This window comes from Gigantopelta aegis, chromosome 9 (assembly GCF_016097555.1).
Source record: "Gigantopelta aegis isolate Gae_Host chromosome 9, Gae_host_genome, whole genome shotgun sequence".
Lineage (NCBI taxonomy): Eukaryota > Metazoa > Mollusca > Gastropoda > Neomphalida > Peltospiridae > Gigantopelta > Gigantopelta aegis.
This window is the reverse complement of record NC_054707.1, coordinates 11,799,520-11,822,664: the sequence shown is the minus strand read 5'-3', so window position 1 is coordinate 11,822,664 and position 23,145 is coordinate 11,799,520. Positions and strand designations below refer to the sequence as shown.

The 23,145-nt window shown below is 37.5% G+C and overlaps 1 protein-coding gene across 3 annotated transcripts; it reads left to right on the top strand.

Annotated features, from left to right (window-relative positions):
* Positions 1-138: 138 nt before the first annotated feature.
* Positions 139-15,170, top strand: LOC121381187 (3-keto-steroid reductase/17-beta-hydroxysteroid dehydrogenase 7-like). Of its 3 annotated transcripts, none has more exons than XM_041510370.1 (10): positions 139-204; positions 2,639-2,842; positions 3,560-3,652; positions 4,425-4,503; positions 7,142-7,260; positions 7,861-7,936; positions 8,674-8,778; positions 11,473-11,529; positions 12,640-12,738; positions 14,694-15,170. In XM_041510370.1, the coding sequence occupies exons 1-10, from the start codon at positions 164-166 to the stop codon at positions 14,799-14,801; spliced, it is 981 nt and encodes a 326-aa protein (XP_041366304.1). In that variant the 5' UTR covers positions 139-163; the 3' UTR covers positions 14,802-15,170. The 3 variants fall into 3 exon arrangements, with proteins under 3 accessions (XP_041366304.1, XP_041366303.1, XP_041366305.1); XM_041510369.1 differs by having other exon boundaries at positions 4,425-4,539; XM_041510371.1 differs by lacking the exon at positions 11,473-11,529 and having other exon boundaries at positions 4,425-4,539.
* The last annotated feature ends 7,975 nt before the right edge of the window (positions 15,171-23,145 follow it).

Genomic DNA, 23,145 nt, shown 5'->3' with positions numbered 1-23,145 from the left:
TTAGCACCCTACCCTAGATCTGCGCCTGTATACCCAAGCCTTGTTACTCCCCTGTTAGCCAATGACGCCTCGCTATATTCGTTTGGCAAGTGAAGATGGTGCTCTCGGAAAATGGGCCACTTATTGTTGTAACTCGAGCATTATGGGTATGTTGAGATAAAAGATGAGGGAAGGAAAAGTAGCGGTTGTAACTGGAGGAAATGCGTAAATACAGCATTTTAATTAACATGTCATTAATATATATGGGGATCACTAAAAAATTCAGTAACTTTTTTGTCATGGCAATCGGACATCCAATATGATTGGACCTTGTGTGACTCCTTGTAAATAAAAACAAGTATGATTACATAACGCCCAAGGCCCCAACCAATGAAAAGTTATAGTCCGTCCCATCTTCCTATAAAAAATATTTTTGTAAATAATGTCAGTTTAGTTTGACGTAAAAAGAAAAGTAAAAATGTTTTAGAAATAACAAAAATAAACTATTTTTGTATTCAATTTAGAAAACAATCGATTCGGAAATAAATAACTAGTAAGTTGTAGTAAATTCCATAGTATGAAAAAAGGCGTTCCCCGTGGGATGGACTTATACTAACTTATAAGTTATAGTTTGTTTTAACGATAGCACATCGGCTATTGGATGTCAAACATTTGGTAATATTTGACATATAATCTTAGTAAATACCTAAATTTTTCTATTATTAGCAAGGGATCTTTTATAGCATCATCCCACAAACAGGATAGCACATACCACAGCCTTTGATATGTATACCAGTCATGGTGTACTAGCTGGGGTGAGAAATATGGGTCCACTGATGGTGATTGATCCTAGACCAATACATATTGGGTAAAAAAGCTTTACCACTGAGCTACATCTAACACGCACACACACACACACCCAACCATTGAACATTATTGGTGATTATGGGTTCGAAATTGGCTGGACATTCAAATTGTACCGGCCCAAATCAAAACTTGCAGGATCAAACATGGGCTGAGAAAAAAAATTTGGCTGTCCCATTAGACCAGCAATTATTTTATATAGTTTATACTCTCACACTAGTTTGAGTTAATATAATTTTATATCTACATCAAAATCAGGGCTCACACTGGAATGGATTTTGATTTAACACATTTTCAGATAAACAGTATTTCCTTGAAAATTCTTAAAATGTGGTTAATTTAACTTTAAGGAATATTTTATTAGCCTAAGACTAAATGTTGTAGCCACTAAGTATAAAAATTAGCAGTTGTCTAAGTTATCAATGGACAGGGTGCAAAATATTTGTCAAATGTATACTGGTATATTCATCTGCAAGGCAAAGCATGTTTGGTCTATGACTATAATTCTGTTTGGATACTGATCAGTCTACGCTAGGAAATGCGAGTGATCAATCCCATCCAAACTCACCTGAAAGGTTTTAGGAAAGCTACAAATTGATCGCCCCACAATAACATGTTTATTAAATTTTATTTGATTACTTGCCTAGCACCGTTTCAGTAAAGTAATCTTCAGCTCACCTTGCTGATGGCGAAGATTGACAGTGTATCCGTAGTTCTGTAGAAGGAGAGGACAAGCCCCTCCCCCATCCCTCTTCTAATGAGGGTAGAGAGGAAAACTCTATTGTTTACAGATGATGACAATTCTTTTTAAATTTTCAATGAGCTTCCAGTAACACTAATGTTCAGCATTCATTTGCCACTCATAAGTGAACATGTCGAACAAAATAAATTCACAAAAAGAGCTGTTGTCCCATTTGTTATGTTTGGGGTGGACATGTACTGAGATATGGCATTTTACAAAGATTTCTTTTTTTCTCAGGATAAATTTAATGTATTTTATATTTGGGGGTTTTCTGTGAGGTAAATTATATTAAATAGAGAATATTCAATACATTTCTTAAATATTCCCCCCCCCCCCCCCACCCTCACAAGTAAACTGTATGTTCTAACTTATTTCATTGTGTCATCAGTAGAAATCGAAATCTGTAGTGTTAATTTCAGTAGATGGTTTGGATTTTGACATGTAGATCATCACCACTGAGCAAGAAAGAAAGACAGAAGTGTCTTATTTAATGTTGCACTCAGCACATTTTATTTACAGTTATATGACATATGGTTAAGGACCACACAGATATTGGGAGAGGAAACCCGCTGTCGTCACTTCATGGGCTAATCTTTTAAATTAGCAGCAAGGGATTTTTATATGCAACATCCCACAGACAGAGTAGTACATACCACGGCCTTTGATATACCAGTTACTTTATTCATAGCATGTTTTCATTATTTATTCCTGTGTTGATAGTTATCTGTACATTTGTGGGGGTGGGATTTACCACAGTTGGTTGAGTGCTCTCTTGAGGTGCTTTCATTGCAGGATGGAACCACCTCTGATTTGGGGGTTTTCTCGTTCCAACCAGTGCACCACAACTGGTCAAAGGCTGTGGTATGATCTTTCCTGTCTGTGGGAAAGTGCATATAGAAGACCCCTTGTTGCTTTAGAAAAAATGTACTATCAGGTTTCCTCTAATGTCTACGTGTCCAAATTACCAAATGTTTGATGATTAATTAATCAATGTTCTCTAGTGTTGGTAAACAAAGCAAACTTTAACTGTACATTTGTGTATATGTGTTTCAGTGGCCTCGGTCTCACACTGTGTAAGCGCCTACTCTCTGAACACAAGAATCTGTATCTCTGTCTGGCCTGTCGGAATCAGATAAAAGCCGAAGAAGCAAAGAAAACCCTTGAGGCGTCTCACCCTTCTGCTGTGATATCAATAGTGATCCTAGATACGTCCTCTGTACAGTCTGTTTATGAGGCAGCTCAAAATATTAAGAGACAGTAAGTGTTCCAGAGACAGTAAGTGTTCCAGAGACAGTAAGTGTTCCAGAGACAGTAAGTGTTTCAGAGACAGTAAGTGTTCCAGAGACAGTAAGTGTTCCAGAGACAGTAAGTGTTTCACTCCGTCAAGTCTCTTACTCTTACAGTAGTCACGTTTAGTTGTGTACACACATTTTGTTTTATTAGATTGGAATATAGATTGCATGACAATTTAAAAAAAATTATGACTGAATAAAATGATAGCAAATTTATTACAAATTAGAATGAATTAATGTTTACTGACATTTATGCATTAAAGAAACATCAGCTTTTGGTCATCAGTAATTATATTTTATAAAAAACACCAAAAAAAACCCAACCTTTTTTGCTTGTGTTTAAATAGAAGTAACCATTTGTGACTCCCAATAGCCGATATGTATTTTTGTGCTGGGGTGTCGTTAAACAAACTTTTATTCATTCAAATAGAAGTAATAATCATGAATGTTATATTTATAGCAGGCAAAATATTTTATTTCACAGAATTTTTATATCTACTTAAAGTGACAAATGAAATCTGTATGACACCTGTTGACAAAAATTACCAAATAATTTCTATGACTACTACAATCAATTTGCAAACCATGTCATACCATGTTTTTCAGTGATAGTGTGTGATACACATTTTTTAATATAAATTTGCAGTTATGGCTTACATTTGAAAATTACTTTCACTTTAAGGTTCCACCATGTGGATTTCCTCTATCTCAACGCTGGAATGATGCCCGTGTCGGGAGTTAATTGGGATACATTCTGCAAGGGCCTGTTTTCCAGGTAGGATCACATAAACGAAATGTGATTGTGATAAAGATTTTCTTTTTTAACTTTATTGAAGTACAATGGTAGTCAAATACATCTATATTACCCCCAACAAAATGACCAATTTCCACCAAAATTATCTCTGCATGGTTTAAGCTGAATTATATACATACCTGTAGCGTGTTCAGGAGGGTGAGCCCTCGTAAACAATTTTACAGGTTTTCATATTCACGTTCCTTTAATGTTTGGAACAAAAATTAGTCTAGTGAACAACTGCAAATAACCACAAAATACTACCAATTTCAATCCTACTGCTTCTGGATGATATTGTTGTATTATCTCCCTTTGCTTGAAATAGTTGTATTATCTTCCTTTGTTTATATTAGGTACAGTGGAATTTTATAAAGTTTGTTTTGTTTAACAACACCACTGGAGCATATTGATTAATTAATCATCGGCTATTGGATGTCAAACATTTGGTAATTCTGAGTTAGTCACCAGAGGAAACCTGCTACATTTTTTTCAATGCAGCAAGGGATCTTTTATATGCACTATCCCACAGACAGGAAAGCACATACCACGGCCGTTGACCAGTTGTGGTGCACTGATTGGAACAAAAAAACCCGCAATCAATTGAATGGATCCGCTGAGGTAGTTCGATCCTGCGATGCAAGCACCTTAGGCGAGTACTCGACCGACTAAGCTAAATCCAATCCATGGAATTTTATAGTAGTGTGGGTGTAGTATGTCATTGTTGATATGTTGTAATAACAGTGTTTTGTTGCAGGAATTGCATATTCATGTTGTCCACTGGTACTGGGTTGTTGAAATGTCTTGATGATACAACACCTGAAGGATTGAAACAAGTATTTGCTACAAACATTTTTGGACATTTTGTGTTGGTGAGAATGTGCTGATATGTTTTGTTATATATATATATATATATATATATATATATATATATATATATATATATATATATATATATATATATATATATATATATATATATATATATATATATATATATATATATATATATATATATATATATATATATATAAGAGTTTAATTGCAAAATGCGATAAATGCCACTATACACACCCAATCCTAAAGTTTTATTCCAAACCACCATAAGCATTAAACCAGTTTTTCTGCAATCTGCAATATATCCTCAGGCAATCGTATTGCGTTTTGCTGAAAACTGAATTCGAACTTGTGTTTGTCTACTTGTGAACAGTGTCCCGAGTGGTGTTCGCACAGTGTTTTTTAATATGGCATTTTGTGATGAAACTCTTCATATATATACTGAAAAACAATGAAAACAAGTTTTCATTGCAAATAACGACAAACTATTAATGAATTGATGGATAATGTAATATGACATTAATGACTGGTATTCATGAGATAAATTCACATGGAAACATAGCCAGTTATCATCAGTAATCGAGTTGCATTTGTAATTGAAAACTTCAAACCCCCCCCCCCCCCCCATATCAAGGTCAGTATCTGGTGTGTCCACCATTGGCCTGTGAGCATGCGTGAAGACGACGGGGAAGCATTGGCACAAACATCTCAAATAAGCCACAGGAATGTTCCTCCACTCCTCCTGCAACGCCTGTGCAAGCTCAACGACGTTACGCGGTGGTGGCTGGCAGTGACGTACATAACGTCCTAACTCATCCCACATGTGTTCAGTTGGGTTAAATCCGGTGAAACAGTGGGCCAGTTCTTAACAGTGATACCGGCTTGTTGCAGGAATGCCTGGGTAATTCTTGCAGTATGTGGACGGGCATTGTCTTGTTGAAACAGAAGGGGACCCTACCCCCGGCCCCTCTGACGGCGCAAAAGTGGCTGGAGAACTGGTCTTAGAATAACGTCAACATAACGCTGGGCTGTAAGGGCATCGTGGACAATGATGAGATCACTCCTGAAATCACTATCAAACAACCGCCGCCAAACCGATCATGTTCCCTCACACATTTGTCAACGTACCGTTCATGGAGTCTCCTGTACACACGTGCTCTTCTATTGGCAAAGGAGACAGAGAAACAGGACTCATCTGAGAAAACAATGCTCCAGTAAAAGGCTGGTGGATGATTACTATTCTGGAGAGCAAACTGTAGTCTCACAGCATGATGTCGCGGTGTCATGATGTTACCATTGTACTGTGTCTGCATCTGAGTCCAGTCGTTCTGAATCGACAGATGACCGTCATCGGATGGATAGGCCTTCCATGACATCCTATTGTGTTGCGGTCACGGAGGTGGTGTCGTCGAATCTGCCAATCTTGGCGTGGGGTTGTAACGGGACGTTAACCAGGTTGAGGTCGATCACGGACACTCCCGTTCTGTTGACGACATTCAACAAGTGTTCATGGATGGACTCTGAAGGCCCTAGCAACTTGGCTTTGCGAAGTCCCCCCTTGAACCATGCCCAACGCTCGCTCTCTTTGTTCTTCTCTTAGTCGTGGCATTCTTAATGTGACAAGGAATATGACACCGTTACGTGACTTTTATGTATTCACATACTGGCATTGCATGCAGCAGCACGATTGAGCATGTAGTGAATGCATTTCACACCATTTTGTGTGTTTCTGCTATTGTATGTGTAACGAGAACAAAACCAGGATTAAAACCCAGACAAAAGTACCAATCAATGGCTTCCTCTCATAAACCGGCCTCGGTGGCGTCGTGGCAGGCCATCGGTCTACAGGCTGGTAGGTACTGGGTTCTGATCCCAGTCGAGGCATGGGATTTTTAATCCAGATACCGACTCCAAACCCTGAGTGAGTGCTCCGCAAGGCTCAATGGGTAGGTGTAAACCACTTGCACCGACTAGTGATCCATAACTGGTTCAACAAAGGCCATGGTTTGTGCTATCCTGCCTGTGCGAAGCGCAAATAAAAGATCCCTTGCTGCTAATCGGAAGAGTAGCCCATGTAGTGGCAACAGCGGGTTTCCTCTCAAAATCTGTGTGGTCCGTAACCATATGTCTGACGCCATATAACCGTCAAATAATGTGTTGAGTGTGTCGTTAAATAAAACATTTCTTTCTTTCTTTTTCCTCTCATAAATTGTTATTTTAAGTCCATTAAATATATTTTTCATTAATCACAACAAAATATTGAAAAATATCTGTTTTGCATTTTCATTGTGTGTCAGTATATATATTTCTTTTTTTTTTTCTTTTTTTTTTTTGGAGCTGAAACTAAGTGTCGCTTAGCTCAACATTTTCAATTAGAATCACACATGATGATTATGTGTTACAAGCAGATTAACTTGGGAATAGCAGACTTGCATTTAGTTTTAATTCTTCATCTTTTCTTTTTTAGTAAAACATGGTAAATGCTTATTATTAGTTATTCTTAATTAAGATTGAAATGTTGGACAAGTCGATAAATATATGGAAGTAAATAGGTGCTTGGCATTTTCACTGTGGCAAATTAATATTTAAAAGACATTTTCAACCTTTGGTGTAATATCTTGCACCATTGTTTAACAGATAAATGAGCTAGACTCTTGTCTGGGCGGCCCTGATAGACCGACACAAATCATCTGGACATCGTCAAGTGCAGCAGCACGAGATAACTTTGACATCGAAGACATACAGCATACAAACGGGTAAGATAAGTTACGTGTGTTGAAGTGCGGAAATTGCAAGTATACTCGCCAAATGGGACTAAACGTTCTGACAGACTAGCTTTAAAATATGATCACCGGTCCGGCTGTAACTTCAATTGTCAGAAAAAGACTTCTGTATTTTGGTTTCAGTCTTGTTACAAGTTATGTAACTTATAACTTAGCAGGCTTTAACCTAAAATGTATTTTAAAATGGAAGTATACATGTTGAGGGGAGGAATAAGGATGATCTCTGGAAGTTACAGTGAAACCCTTCAAAATCCGTAAACCACAATACCCTCAACACTGGACGTTTTTCACAGTCCTTTTTTAAATATCCATACAAAACATAACCTCTCTTAATCGAATTCCCCGTAAATCGTTTTGTTTTATCCCATGGGTGTCCAGTTTAGAGGGCTTTCTGCACACTGGCACTTAAAAGTCAGAAGTCTGGCTGTTACGTTGCCAATTGGTTCTGCATTGCTGCTTTAATACACAACACATTTGAAAGTTTTCATTAAAGCATTTTGTTGTTTCTTAATTAGGCGCATTATAAAAATTAGGATTTCGACCATCTCAGTGGACATTACAATGTTATTTCAGCGAGGAGCCATACAAGTCATCTAAATATGCCATCGATATGCTCAGTGTGGAACTCAATACGAGACTCAATAAGAAGGTTAGTTTCTAAAGTTTTTCTTTATGGACATACTTTTATGAAAAACTAAACATTGTTTATGTAATTACAACTTATTTGAAATTAAATTGATCAACATTGATGCAAAATATTTGTAATTAGTTAGTAATAATGGAAGTTGGTATAATTTGTTTGGATGATATTTCTGCAGTAACAATACCACAGTCATTTTACAAAAAAAAAAACTAATATTGTCAGGTTCTGAGATTGATATGAAAGTTAAAATAAAATTTGTTTTGTTTAACGACACCACTAGAGTACATTGATTGATTAATCATCGGCTGTTGGATGTCAAACATTTGGTATTTCTGACACTAGGTCATAAGAAGAAACCCGCTACATTTTTTTTAATGCAGAAAGTGATCTTTTATATGCACTTTCCCACAGACAGGAAAGCACATACCAGTTGTGAGGCACTGGTTAAAACGAAAACATATGAGGGATTCATGTGCGTATTCTGATGGTCTGTTACTCAAAAAGTAGACCACTTCGGGTGTCCTAACCCGAATCTTGACTAGCCATGGTCCTGAAGAACAATTGCCAAGAAGTGACGTGACATTTATGACGTACATTACTGATGTCATGACAGACTTTCTGAGCTGTGGGTCTTTGTGAGTAGCAGACCATCAAAATAGTGGAATGTTGACAACTAGGGTAACAGGTTTTGAACATCTTGTTCTAGAGTCAGTTTATTGACAACTCTTAACTTGTAATTTCAGAACATTTATTCTCATTCAGTATGTCCTGGTCTGGTCATGACGAACCTCACTTGGGGAATTCTGCCAGCGTGGTTCTGGAAAATCATGTTTCCCTTTATCTGTCTGGTGAGTATTTCACATATATATGAGATATGTTCATGCTTTCTTTCATCTAACTGGTGAGCATTTCACATATGAGATCGGTTCATCATGTTTCCTGTTATCTGTCTGGTGAGTATTTCACATGAGATTGGTTCATCATGTTTCCTGTTATCTGTCTGGTGAATATTTCACATATAAGATAGATTGATCATGTTTCCCTTCATCAGTGAATATTTCACATATGAGATATGTTCATGTTTCCCTTCATCAGTGAGTATTTTACATATCAGATATGGTCATGTTTCCCCTTTGACATTTGGTCTAATGGTATTGTTAAAACAAAATGAAATATATTTCTTGCAGGACTCACTCTATCCATTGTCAGATTGGCCAATTGCTAATTTTTACACAGTATATCTGCAACATTTAGTAATTGGCTAATAAAATGGCTTTAAATTAGCCACTATTTTCGAGCAAATTAGCCACACAGAATAGTTTTGAGCAAATTAGCCACACAGAATAGTTTTGAGCAAATTAGCCACACTGAATAGTTTTCGAGCAAATTAGCCACACACAATAGTTTTCGAGCAAATTAGCCACACTGAATAGTTTTCGAGCAAATTAGCCACACTGAATAGTTTTCGAGCAAATTAGCCACACTGAATAGTTTCGAGCAAATTAGCCACACAGAATAGTTTTCGAGCAAATTAGCCACACTGAATAGTTTCGAGCAAATTAGCCACACTGAATAGTTTCGAGCAAATTAGCCACACTGAATAGTTTTCGATAAAATTAGCCACACAGAATAGTTTTCAAGCAAATTAGCCACACAGAATAGTTTTCGAGCAAATTAGCCAAACTGAATAGTTTCGAGCAAATTAGCCACACAGAATAGTTTTCGAGCAAATTAGCCACACTGAATAGTTTCGAGCAAATTAGCCACACTGAATAGTTTTCGAGCAAATTAGCCACACTGAATAGTTTCGAGCAAATTAGCCACACTGAAAAGTTTTCGAGCAAATTAGCCACACAGAATAGTTTTCGAGCAAATTAGCCACACTGAATAGTTTCGAGCAAATTAGCCACACTGAATAGTTTTCGATAAAATTAGCCACACAGAATAGTTTTCAAGCAAATTAGCCACACAGAATAGTTTTCGAGCAAATTAGCCAAACTGAATAGTTTCGAGCAAATTAGCCACACTGAATAGTTTTCGAGCAAATTAGCCACACTGAATAGTTTCGAGCAAATTAGCCACACTGAATAGTTTTCGAGCAAATTAGCCACACTGAATAGTTTTCGAGCAAATTAGCCACACTGAATAGTTTTCGAGCAAATTAGCCACACTGAATAGTTTCGAGCAAATTAGCCACACAGAATAGTTTTCGAGCAAATTAGCCACACTGAATAGTTTCGAGCAAATTAGCCACACTGAATAGTTTCGAGCAAATTAGCCACACTGAATAGTTTTCGATAAAATTAGCCACACAGAATAGTTTTCAAGCAAATTAGCCACACACAATAGTTTTCGAGCAAATTAGCCAAACTGAATAGTTTCGAGCAAATTAGCCACACAGAATAGTTTTCGAGCAAATTAGCCACACTGAATAGTTTCGAGCAAATTAGCCACACTGAATAGTTTTCGAGCAAATTAGCCACACTGAATAGTTTCGAGCAAATTAGCCACACTGAAAAGTTTTCGAGCAAATTAGCCACACAGAATAGTTTTCGAGCAAATTAGCCACACTGAATAGTTTCGAGCAAATTAGCCACACTGAATAGTTTTCGATAAAATTAGCCACACAGAATAGTTTTCAAGCAAATTAGCCACACAGAATAGTTTTCGAGCAAATTAGCCAAACTGAATAGTTTCGAGCAAATTAGCCACACTGAATAGTTTTCGAGCAAATTAGCCACACTGAATAGTTTCGAGCAAATTAGCCACACTGAATAGTTTTCGAGCAAATTAGCCACACTGAATAGTTTCGAGCAAATTAGCCACACTGAAAAGTTTTCGAGCAAATTAGCCACACAGAATAGTTTTCGAGCAAATTAGCCACACTGAATAGTTTTCCGAGCAAATTAGCCACACTGAATAGTTTTCGAGCAAATTAGCTACACTGAATAGTTTTCGAGCAAATTAGCCACACAGAATAGTTTTCAAGCAAATTAGCCACTGAATAGTTTTCGAGCAAATTAGCCACACTGAATAGTTTTCGAGCAAATTAGCCACACTGAATAGTTTTCGAGCAAATTAGCCACACTGAATAGTTTCGAGCAAATTAGCCACACAGAATAGTTTTCGAGCAAATTAGCCACACTGAATAGTTTCGAGCAAATTAGCCACACAGAATAGTTTTCGAGCAAATTAGCCACACTGAATAGTTTTCCGAGCAAATTAGCCACACTGAATAGTTTTCGAGCAAATTAGCTACACTGAATAGTTTTCGAGCAAATTAGCCACACAGAATAGTTTTCAAGCAAATTAGCCACACTGAATAGTTTTCGAGCAAATTAGCCACACTGAATAGTTTTCGAGCAAATTAGCCACACTGAATAGTTTTCGAGCAAATTGGCCACACAGAATAGTTTTTGAGCAAATAATCCATATATGTGAAAATGTACTAAAATACAATTCTTTCCAGTGTGAGCTTGTTTATCCATTCATTACACAGATGAGAGCAGTTCATTGATGATACATTTTGTGTTTGTTTTTAGATGCGGTTCATTGTTCCAAGTTTAACCTACAGTGCATACAGTGGCTGTGAAGCCTTGGTGTGTAATATATTTAATAATTACATATTTACTTTGATGAAAATTGGTCTGTAATTTTAATAAGATTTTGTTACATTTTAGAAATACTTAATTTGCAATTATTGACACTCATTGCTTAAAAGTGTTTTAGTTTTGTTTTGTTTTATTTTAAGGAACTAATTTAGTGTTTGTTGAAAGTTTGTATTTAAGTGTTTAACATCCAGTATCTGGGGGTTGTCATACTGTAGAAATGTAATTTTTAAATTTTTAACATTGTGACATTGCGTTTCTTCAGCTGCAATGTGTTTGATACCCTTGTTGCTAAGGTGTTGTTAAATACATTTGTTGTTCTACTTGTACATTTTTACATTACAAAACAATTATATATATATATATATATATATATATATATATATATATACACATATACAGTAGAATCTCGTTGGGTTGAACTTGGAAGGGTCAAATACACCGCAACACTCGAACCAAAACCGAAGTCCCGAGTTACACTTACACATTGTTGACCAAATAGATGAGGTTCGAGCCAATGGGATTCACCTGTGTGTATACATATATATATATATATATATATATATATATATATATATATATATATATTATTTTTTTTTTTTTTTATTTATATATATATATTTATATTTTGACAGGTTAAAAATATAATAGTTTTACTTTTCTCAACACTAAATGCATTTCTTGTATTTTTCTCAACATGTCCATGTTGACCAGTTATTAACAGTGATAGAAATAAGCAGACTGTTGTACTAGTCCAGTGGACAAATACATCTAGAAATTTACTTCTTCGCCAATGTTTTCACTTGTCCAAATAAATGGTTTGTTTTATTCAAGTACAAGGATGATGTTTTTGATTGCTTAAAATGAAACTGCATTGAACATTTTCACTTGTCCACAGAAAAACCACCAAAGTATATTTCAATTGTCCCAATAGATTTTCACTTGTCAGGACAAACGGACAAGTGCTTATTTCGAAGGCTGATTAACTCAGTTGTATAATGTAGGGAAATCTCTTTATATAGGCTATGCCTGTTGACCAATCCCATCTGTTAATATATAAACAGAAATATTTATTGTATAAATCTAACAATTTTATTTCAGGTTTGGCTGATAAGTCAACGGCCTGAATGTCTAGATCCACTTAGCAAGTTTTATAGCCAGTGTTCTGTGTGTGGGACACCGTCCGTGAAGGCAAAGCAGGTAAAATGCATCTACATACATCTATGTGTTGACAAGTTTTATAGCCAGTGTTCTGTGTGTGGGACACCGTCCGTGAAGGCAAAGCAGGTAAAATGCATCTACATACATCTATGTGTTGACAAGTTTTATAGCCAGTGTTCTGTGTGTGGGACACCGTCCGTGAAGGCAAAGCAGGTAAAATGCATCTACATACATCTATGTGTTGACTAGTTTTATAGCCAGTGTTCTGTGTGTGGGACACCGTCCGTGAAGGCAAAGCAGGTAAAATGCATCTACATACATCTATGTGTTGACTAGTTTTATAGCCAGTGTTCTGTGTGTGGGACACCGTCCGTGAAGGCAAAGCAGGTAAAATGCATCTACATACATCTATGTGTTGACTAGTTTTATAGCCAGTGTTCTGTGTGTGGGACACCGTCCGTGAAGGCAAAGCAGGTAAAATGCATCTACATACATCTATGTGTTGACTAGTTTTATAGCCAGTGTTCTGTGTGTGGGACACCGTCTGTGAAGGCAAAGCAGGTAAAATGCATCTACATACATCTATGTGTTGACAAGTTTTATAGCCAGTGTTCTGTGTGTGGGACACCGTCCGTGAAGGCAAAGCAGGTAAAATGCATCTACATCTATGTGTTGATTAGTTTTATAGCCAGTGTTCTGTGTGTGGGACACCGTCCGTGAAGGCAAAGCAGGTAAAATGCATCTACATACATCTATGTGTTGACTAGTTTTATAGCCAGTGTTCTGTGTGTGGGACACCGTCCGTGAAGGCAAAGCAGGTAAAATGCATCTACATACATCTATGTGTTGACTAGTTTTATAGCCAGTGTTCTGTGTGTGGGACACCGTCCGTGAAGGCAAAGCAGGTAAAATGCATCTACATACATCTATGTGTTGACTAGTTTTATAGCCAGTGTTCTGTGTGTGGGACACCGTCCGTGAAGGCAAAGCAGGTAAAATGCACCTACATACATCTATGTGTTGACAAGTTTTATAGCCAGTGTTCTGTGTGTGGGACACCGTCCGTGAAGGCAAAGCAGGTAAAATGCATCTACATACATCTATGTGTTGACAAGTTTTATAGCCAGTGTTCTGTGTGTGGGACACCGTCCGTGAAGGCAAAGCAGGTAAAATGCATCTACATACATCTATGTGTTGACAAGTTTTATAGCCAGTGTTCTGTGTGTGGGACACCGTCCGTGAAGGCAAAGCAGGTAAAATGCATCTACATACATCTATGTGTTGACTAGTTTTGATGCATTTGCTAATAAAATACTTCCAGCGACTGGTTTTGTTTTTAGTTAAGTCCTTTGATTGCTGTGTTCATTTGGTGCTCGTGAATATGATGAATTTACAAGTTCCAAATTGTAAACATGACTTCACCAAGAGGAGAGCATTCAGGCGGTTTATAGATAACCTGCACTGTCACTCCAATCTCACACACCCATAGTCATAGTTGCACAAATGATTTGTGTTCATTCAGCCAAATTGAGACAGAAAAACCTACCCCAATTCACAAGTTGTGTTCACAGGTTATTTCGCCAAACAAACACTCTTCTCAATTTGTGAATTTGAAATTTATGCAATATTCACAACTTCTAATGAACACAGCATTATTGTCTTTTCTCTCAAACTTTAATGATAAAATCTGCTTTTTTAAAAGCCCAACACACCCCAGAATTTAAGTATTGCAAGTGCACTGTGCTTGTCTTTAAAAAAATTCTTGAATATATATTTTTGCTTGTGTCATTTGTTTTAAAATCAAAATTATTCCTTAAGATTTTCATTTGATTTTTAGGTGATTGCTGGCAAGTCTTTTTTAATGATAACTCTAATCATTTTAGAAATTATTTCTTAAAAGATTACTTATTAGTTGCCAGGAAAATTATCATATTTATTAGCTATATGTTTTCATCAGTGGATTGTATTGAGGTTTTTCTCTTGTCTTTCTCCAGATGTCTATAGATGTTGATGAAGCTAGCGAACTGTACAACCAGCTCAGTGATCTTAACATGACCTTCCATGAGAAGTACAAAGATAAACATAAGATATTGAGATCGTGAAATTCCTCTTAATTCAAAGAGATTTTTCATCCTATTTATGAACAATGTCTACAGTAATAATTCTACAAAATAAAACAACTCCGTATTATTTAATCTGAATTCTGGTTACAAGAATTGATGTGTTTTCTTGTTTTTAGAATTGTACATTGTGATGTCGAAACTTAATAATGGAAGTCCACTGCTTGCAGTTTATTCTTTCAGTTTTAAATCTCCTGAATCACTTTTTAAACATATTTATTCTTTATATTTATACAATCATGTGTATGTAATTGTATTGTGTTACCCTGTGAATTCACATAATACTTCTGGTAAATCATAGGGTTATGTTATTCAAGATTTTCGTTTTTTAATAAATATTTTGTTAGTGTACATGGCTGGGGTTTTGTTTTATTTTTTTGTACCGATATGAAAATAACAGTGCACGTGATGGGATGGGGTAAACAGCTCCCTTGTGTATCTAGTCATGTCCCATCAGACTGGCCTCGGTGGTGTCATGGTTAGGCCATAGGACATGAGTCTGGTATGCACAGGGTTTGCAGCCCGATACCTTCTCCCACCCAGAGTGAGTTTTAACAACTCGATGGTAGGTGTAAGACCACTACACCCTCTTCTCTCTCACTAACCACTTACAACTAACAACTAACCCTCTGTCCTGGACAGACAGCCCAGATAGCTGAGATGTGTGTGCCCAGGACAGCGTGCTTGAACCTTAATTGGATATAAGCACAAAAATAAGTTGAAATGAAATTAAATGTCCTAACAGTGGCTGATTATTAGACCATTTCACCCGAATTGCCCCTTTACGGAGGTGGGATTTAGCTTGGTCAGTTGATGCTTGCCTGAGGTGCTTGCGTCGCAGGATCGAACCACCTCGCGGTATTCATTCACCTGATTGGTTTTTTTCTCGTTTTAACCAGTACACCACAATTGGTCAAAGACTGTAGTATGTGCTTTCCTGTCTGTGGGAGAGTGCATAAAAAATTTCCTTGTTGCATTAGAAAAAATGTAGCTGGTTTCCTCTGGTGGCTGTCAGAATTACCAAATGTTTGACATCTCATAGCCGATGATTCATTAATCAATGTGCTCTAGTGGTTTCGTTAAACAAAACAAAAGTTTTTTGCCCCTTCACATAATTACTGGTGTAACTACATTTCCATTAAGAAAAAATGGTTTTGTAAATCAGCCTATAATATTTCATTAATGTAAACTAATATTGTATTTGATTTTAATGTTTTATTATTTTGAAAACAATTCATCGATAAAAATGTCTACAAAACTGTTTTACAGACTGAATGATGATGGATTTGATTTAGTTGCTCACACACAGCTAGTCACACACACACATACACACACACATCTAGTCACACATACGTACACAAACATCTAGTCACACACACACATCTAGTCACACACATACGTACACACACATCTAGTCACACACACATACGTACACAAACATCTAGTCACACACACACATCTAGTCACACATACGTAAACAAACATCTAGTCACACACACATCTAGTCACACACACGTACACAAACATCTAGTCACACATCTAGTCGCACAAACACACACATCTAGATGAACATACACACACACATCTAGACACACACACATCTAGTCACACACACACAAACATCTAGTCACACACACACACATCTAGTCACACACACATACGTACACAAACATCTAGTCACACACAAACACACACATCTAGACACACACACATCTAGTCACACACACATACGTACATAAACATCTAGTCACACACACACACATCTAGTCATACACACACATCTAGTAACACACACATCTAGTCACACGTATACACAGTCACACACACATTTTGTCAACACACACATCTAGTCTCACACGCATGCACGCACACACACACACAACTCATTAGTATATGGCAATACTTGTAAGCATTTTCATACACACATGGTATCTTACAGTATTTACAAAGTGTTTACAAAAATATGCACACAAGAGTTATCACAACTTGCAATTAACTTCTGGTACATTGGGATTGCATTTACATATAAACACTAGACGAACACTGTTAGTTAGTCTTACAAGTGGACCCGTATCATCATACATGTAGGATGTCACAAAACATATGCACGCTTTCATACAGACAGACACGGATGTCTGAATAGCTCAGAACGCATCATAGTACGTCTGCTATTTGCAGGCGATTCGGTGCCATAGGTTCGAGTCCCAGCAATGGCATGGGACAATTTGTGAGGCCAGAAAGGATTTAATTATCCCCTGCGCCAGTGCGTTAATATCTGTGTGTAACAGTCAACCTTGACATACATTCAATATATAGATATTCATACATCAATACATACATCAATAAATACATCCATACATACATCAATAAATACATACATACATACATCAATAAATACATACATACATACATACATCAATAAATACATCAATAAATACATACATCAATACATACATACATACATATATAAATACATACATACATACACACACACACACATACATACACACAAAATATTTGTATTTTTGCACATCTCTTTACACTTTTCATTTAACTTTTAATTTTTTATATTGATGTTGATCATTGGTTCATTGATGGACTTGCCTTTGTTAGCCATCAAGTTGGCAATGTATTTTTTATATTGATGTTGATCATTAGTTCATTGATGGACTTGCCTTTGTTAGCCATCAAGTTGGCAATGTATTTTTTATATTGATGTTGATCATTAGTTCATTGATGGACTTGCCTTTGTTAGCCATCAAGTTGGCAATGTATTTTTTATATTGATGTTGATCATTAGTTCATTGATGGACTTGCCTTTGTTAGCCATCAAGTTGGCAATGTATTTTTTATATTGATGTTGATCATTAGATCATTGATGGACTTACCTTTGTTAGCCATCAAGTTGGCAATGTATTTTTCATGCTGGGGTGTCGTTAAACATTCACTAATTTATTCCATACACAAACAATATTTTAGGGTATATACAAAAATATGTACATATGGTTATGGTATCACAATTAACATACAGTACCCTGGGATTACATGATTACATATGTACTGGATGGACACTATATTTTAATGTTTACAAATACAACAACATTGTTATTATGTATGAATATAATACAGGGGACTTAAAGATTCACAACACATTTGAGTTTGTAACCATAATAATAGTTAACTGCTCAACCATATTTATCTTGATCATCTGCAAGACCATTTTGATGGATTAACAATGATGAAAGTTTTTTTGTTTGTTGAATTAATGACTGGATTTTGTCTTTATCATCCAGAAGACAATGATTAAATTTTTGTTTTGTTGAATTGGTGACTGTTATCGCTGGTTTTGACTGTTATCACTGGATTTAACTGTTATCGCTAGATTTGACTGTTATCGCTGGATTTGACTGTTATCGCTGGATTTGACTGGATTTGACTTATCACTGGATTTGACTGTTATCGTTGGATTTGACTGTTATCGCTAGATTTGACTGTTATCGCTGGATTTGACTGTTATCGCTGGATTTGACTACTGAATTCAACTGTTGTAACTGGATTTGATGTTTTGTCTTGATCATGTACACGATTTCTCATGAGATAAATAATGATGAAAGTTTTGTTCTGTTGAACTAGTACTGTATCCGATTCACTGGATTTTCTGGTGATTGGTAGACCGCAGCACTGGGAAGTTCATGTGATGTCATGCCAGTGGGCGGGTAAGCTGGTGGGTAGGTAGCTGCATCTGTGGTTGGCCATGGGTACGTAGCCACACTGGATGGCGGGTGTGATCTCTCGGCAGATTCGGGGTAAATGCTTTTGTATGTGGGTGGTGGGTGTGCATGCTCACGACCTCCCTGTGTGTCATGGATTTGATGATGTCCGCCGCTGTCTACCTGTGTTCTGTTAGTTGTGGCGAGATCTGTAAGAAGAATAGATACATATTTAATCATTAAAGGCACGGACTCTAGTTTCTGAAGTACATACTTTGTCTGTGGCAACCCCTGCTTTCTACACTGGTTTGAATTGAAAGTTAAAAGTTTGTTTTGTTTAACAACAAAACTAGAGCACATTGATTAATAATTATCTGCTATTTGATGTCAAACAATTAATTATTCTGACACATAGAACACCTGCTACATTTTTCCATTATGTGCATGGGACATTAATGGGGTGCTTCCATCAGAAAAGTGTTCAAGCACGCCTGCTGTGGGCACAAGCTCTGACCTTGCCAGAGAGTTCTGTCCAAGACAGGATTTTCCATTAGGAAGGAAATGTTTTATTTAACGACGCACTCAACACATATTATTTACGATTATATGGTGTCAGACATATGGTTAAGGACCACACAGATATTGAGAGAGGAAACCCATTGTCGTCACTTTATGGGCTACTCTTTTCGATTACCAGCAAGCGATCTTTTATATGCACCATCCCATAGACAGGATAGCACATACCACAGCCTTTGTTATACCAGTCGTGGTGCATTGACAGGAGCAAGAAATAGGCCACTGACGAGGGTCGATTTCAAACCAACTGTGCATCAAGCGAGTGCTTTACCACTGGACCAAGTCTCGCCCCAGGATTTTCCATTAGTGTAAGGGATCTTTTATATGCACTTAACCACTAACACAACAACCTATAGCCCAGTGGTAAAGCGCTCGCTCTATACGAGGTCGGTCTAGGATCGTTCCCCATCGGTGGGACCATTGGCCTATTTCTCCTTCCAGCCAGTGAACCACGACTGACATATCAACGGCTGTGGTATGTGCTATCCTGTCTGTGGGATGGTACATATAAAAGATCCCTTGCTACTAATGGAAAAATGTAGCGGGTTTCCTCTCTAAGACCAAATGTTTGACATCCAAAAACCAATGATTAATAAATCAATGTGCTCTAGTGGTGTCGTTAAACAAAATAAAATATTTACAACTCAGTGCTGCCATACTGGCTATTTCTACCACAACACCACAATGGGATCTTTCATAGTTCCAATAGACCGGTCAGTACATACCATAGCCTATGCGATTCCAGTCATGAGACGCTGGTTGGTTCAAAACATGATTTACATGCCTCTGTTCACTAGGGTTCAGGCATGTACCCTCCTGGTCTTATCCCTGCCATGGCCAGCGTATCGACCAGAGGGAGGTTAAGGGTGGGATAATTTTAACTTTAAAGCAAAAAAGGGTGGGGGACTTTATTAATGTCTGCCAAAAGGAAAATTGTAGATGCTATTGAAATAAATGTTATTAGTAGACACACTTTTTGACTGGGCCTTATAAATTTGATAATATAATTAACACTTATTCTTAACCTTACTTGGCCCTGGAGGAAAGGGTTACGATCGGGGTGGGCTTCGCGACCAATCCAGTCCAGCGATTCAACCTTCGGGTGAGTTTCCACCACCTCACCGGGCTGGACATCCATGGCGTGCGGCAGGTTGGTGAGGGGGGCTAGACACTCCTAGCCCTAACCCTATCACCCACGCTGGTTGGGATATGGAAACACCCTAAATAATCTGGGGAAAAGCCCCTAAATAATCTGGGGAAGAGGCCCTAAATAACCTGGGGAAAAGCCCCTAAATAACCTGGCGGAGAGACCTTAAATAATCTGGGGAAAAGCACCCTGATAACCTGGGGGAGAGGCCCTAAATAATCTGGTGAAAGCCCCTAAATAATCTGGGGAGATGCCCGAAATAACCTGGGGGAGAGGCCCTAAATAGCCTGGGGAAGAGGTCCTAAATAACCTGGGGGAGAGGCCCTAAATAATCTGGGGGAGAGGCCCTAAATAACCTGGGGGAGAGGCACTAAATAATTTGGGTAAAGACCCTAAATAACCTGGGGGAGAGGCCCTAAATAATCTGGGGGAGAGCCCCTAAATAATCTGGGGGAGAGGCCCTAAATAATCTGGGGGAGAGGCCCTAAATAACCTGGGGGAGAGGCACTAAATAATTTGGGTAAAGACCCTAAATATCCTGGGGCAGAGGCCCTAAATAATCTGGGGGAGAGCCCCTAAATAATTTGGGTAAAGCCCCTAAATAATCTGGGGGAGAGGCCCTAAATAACCTGGGGAAGGGGCCCTAAATAACCTGGGGGAGGGGCAGCAAAAATAAAGTGGCTCACAAAAGTGAAGGATCTTCTCCATCAAGACAAAAATTGAAACTTAAAAACTTAAAGGGCACTTTGTTGGATTTCGTTTGTAATATAAAAAGTGACTGACCTGATCTGCAGCCTGTGGAGACTTGCATCCTGCGTTGTTTGTAACGATGACAGCAATGGGCCATGAGCCAGAATAAAATCACACATACACTAAACACACCAAGCCTAAAATAAAAAAATAATAATAATAATAATATAAGCAAGGCTCTAAATTGTGGCCTGTGAAAAGCTCCCAGCCCCTTTTCCAAAAACATAAAATAAAAAAATAAAAATAAAATAATAATCGCATATTATTTTCCAAGACATAGAATGTACAATCTCATCTGCTAGTTTAGCTTGTAATTTCATTACATATCAATATACTTAATGCTCTAAAATACATTCCAGAGGTCTTAATTTTTTACATCCTTACCTCGTCCTGTTCTGTCTTATTTTCAACAAGTTCTAAGCAGTCTTAAATTGTAATAGAATATTTGCTAACAAAGTGGGGGTTTTTTGGTGTGTGCGTGTGTGTGTGTGTGTGTGTGTGTGTGTGTGTCTTTTTTCGATGGGGAAGATCCAATTCACATATAAATAATGATATACTCATTTGTATTATCATTTTGCAAATATATGTCAAACATGACATTTTTTGCACTCTTTAAAATTACTTTTATAAAAATGACTTTTTCGCACGCTTAAATTGTTGTTTTGAAAAGGGTGTTCGCGCGCATAAAAATGAAAATATCAGAAAATTCCGGAAAAATATTTACATTAGGTTGGTCGCCCTGCATACAAGGAGAAAACAAACAAATCAAAACTAAACTTAACTAACTAACTAACTAACTAACTAAGTAACTAAGTAAACCAAAAACCGAAAGCAAAACAAACAGGTTAGAAAAATCTATAGAAGTAATTAACGACATAATTAACACGGTCCCGAGAAATAGTTCTTGGACCGGCCTCGGTGGCGTCATGTTTAGGCCATCGGTCTACAGGCTGGTAGGTACTGGGTTCAGATCCCAGTCGAGGCATGGGATAACTGGTTCAACAAAGGCCATGGTTTGTGCTATCCTGCCTGTGGGAAGCGCAAACAAAAGATCCCTTGCTGCCTGTCGTAAAAGAGTAGCCTATGTGGCGACAGCGGGTTTCCTCTAAGAAAAACAGTGTCAGAATGACCATATGTTTGACGTCCAATAGTCGATGATAAGATAAAAAAAATCAATGTGCTCTAGTGGCGTCGTTAAATAAAACAAACTTTACTTTACTTTTTCCTAGCCTTGTTTTTGTACAAACCGGCCTCGGTGGCGCCGTGGCAGGCCATCGGTCTACAGGCGGGTAGGTACTGGGTTCGGATCCCAGTCGAGGCATGGGATTTTTAATCCAGATACCGACTCCAAACCCCGAGTGAGTGCTCCGCAAGGCTCAATGGGTAGGTGTAAACCACTTGCACCGACCAGTTTATTCCGTAACTGGTTCAACAAAGGCCATGGTTTGTGCTATCCTGCCTGTGGGAAGCGCAAATAAAAGATCCCTTGCTGCCAATCGGAAGAGTAGCCCATGTAGTGGCGACAGCGGGTTTCCTCTCAACATCTGTGTGGTCCTGAACCATATGTCTGACGCCATATAACCGTAAATAAAATGTGTTGAGTGCGTCGTTAAATAAAACACTTCTTTCTTGTTTTTGTACAATGTTCATAGCTTAAGCTGTGCTGTTATCAGCACGGCCTATGAACGTCCCTAAATTAACTAGCAAATTTTAATAAAAGCTTTGTGATATTTATGTAAAATCAACATCAAAATCATGATCTTACTTACGCGAAATACCATGTGCTATAAAACAATTGTGCAGAAACACCCTGGAATGAAAAAAGGAAAGAAAAGAAACAAGATTATATTATAACCTAAATGTTTAAAATTACTGCAACAGGTTCTATACATGTATGGATCTTCATGCATTTTACCGACATAAACTGTAATTTACCATCTCTTTTTAACTACCGAGTGTAATAATTGGATTAAAAATCAAGTTCTGTTCAAAGGGACGCACGTGCGTTTTTAAAAATATGAGAAATGCATTTTGTGATATTAAAAACACCAGGATGACAAAAAAAAAACACTTCGAATGTACGGAAATGGATAATCTCAACAATAAAATCTAAGTAAAGTTATGAAAAAGGGCTCTAATAGTA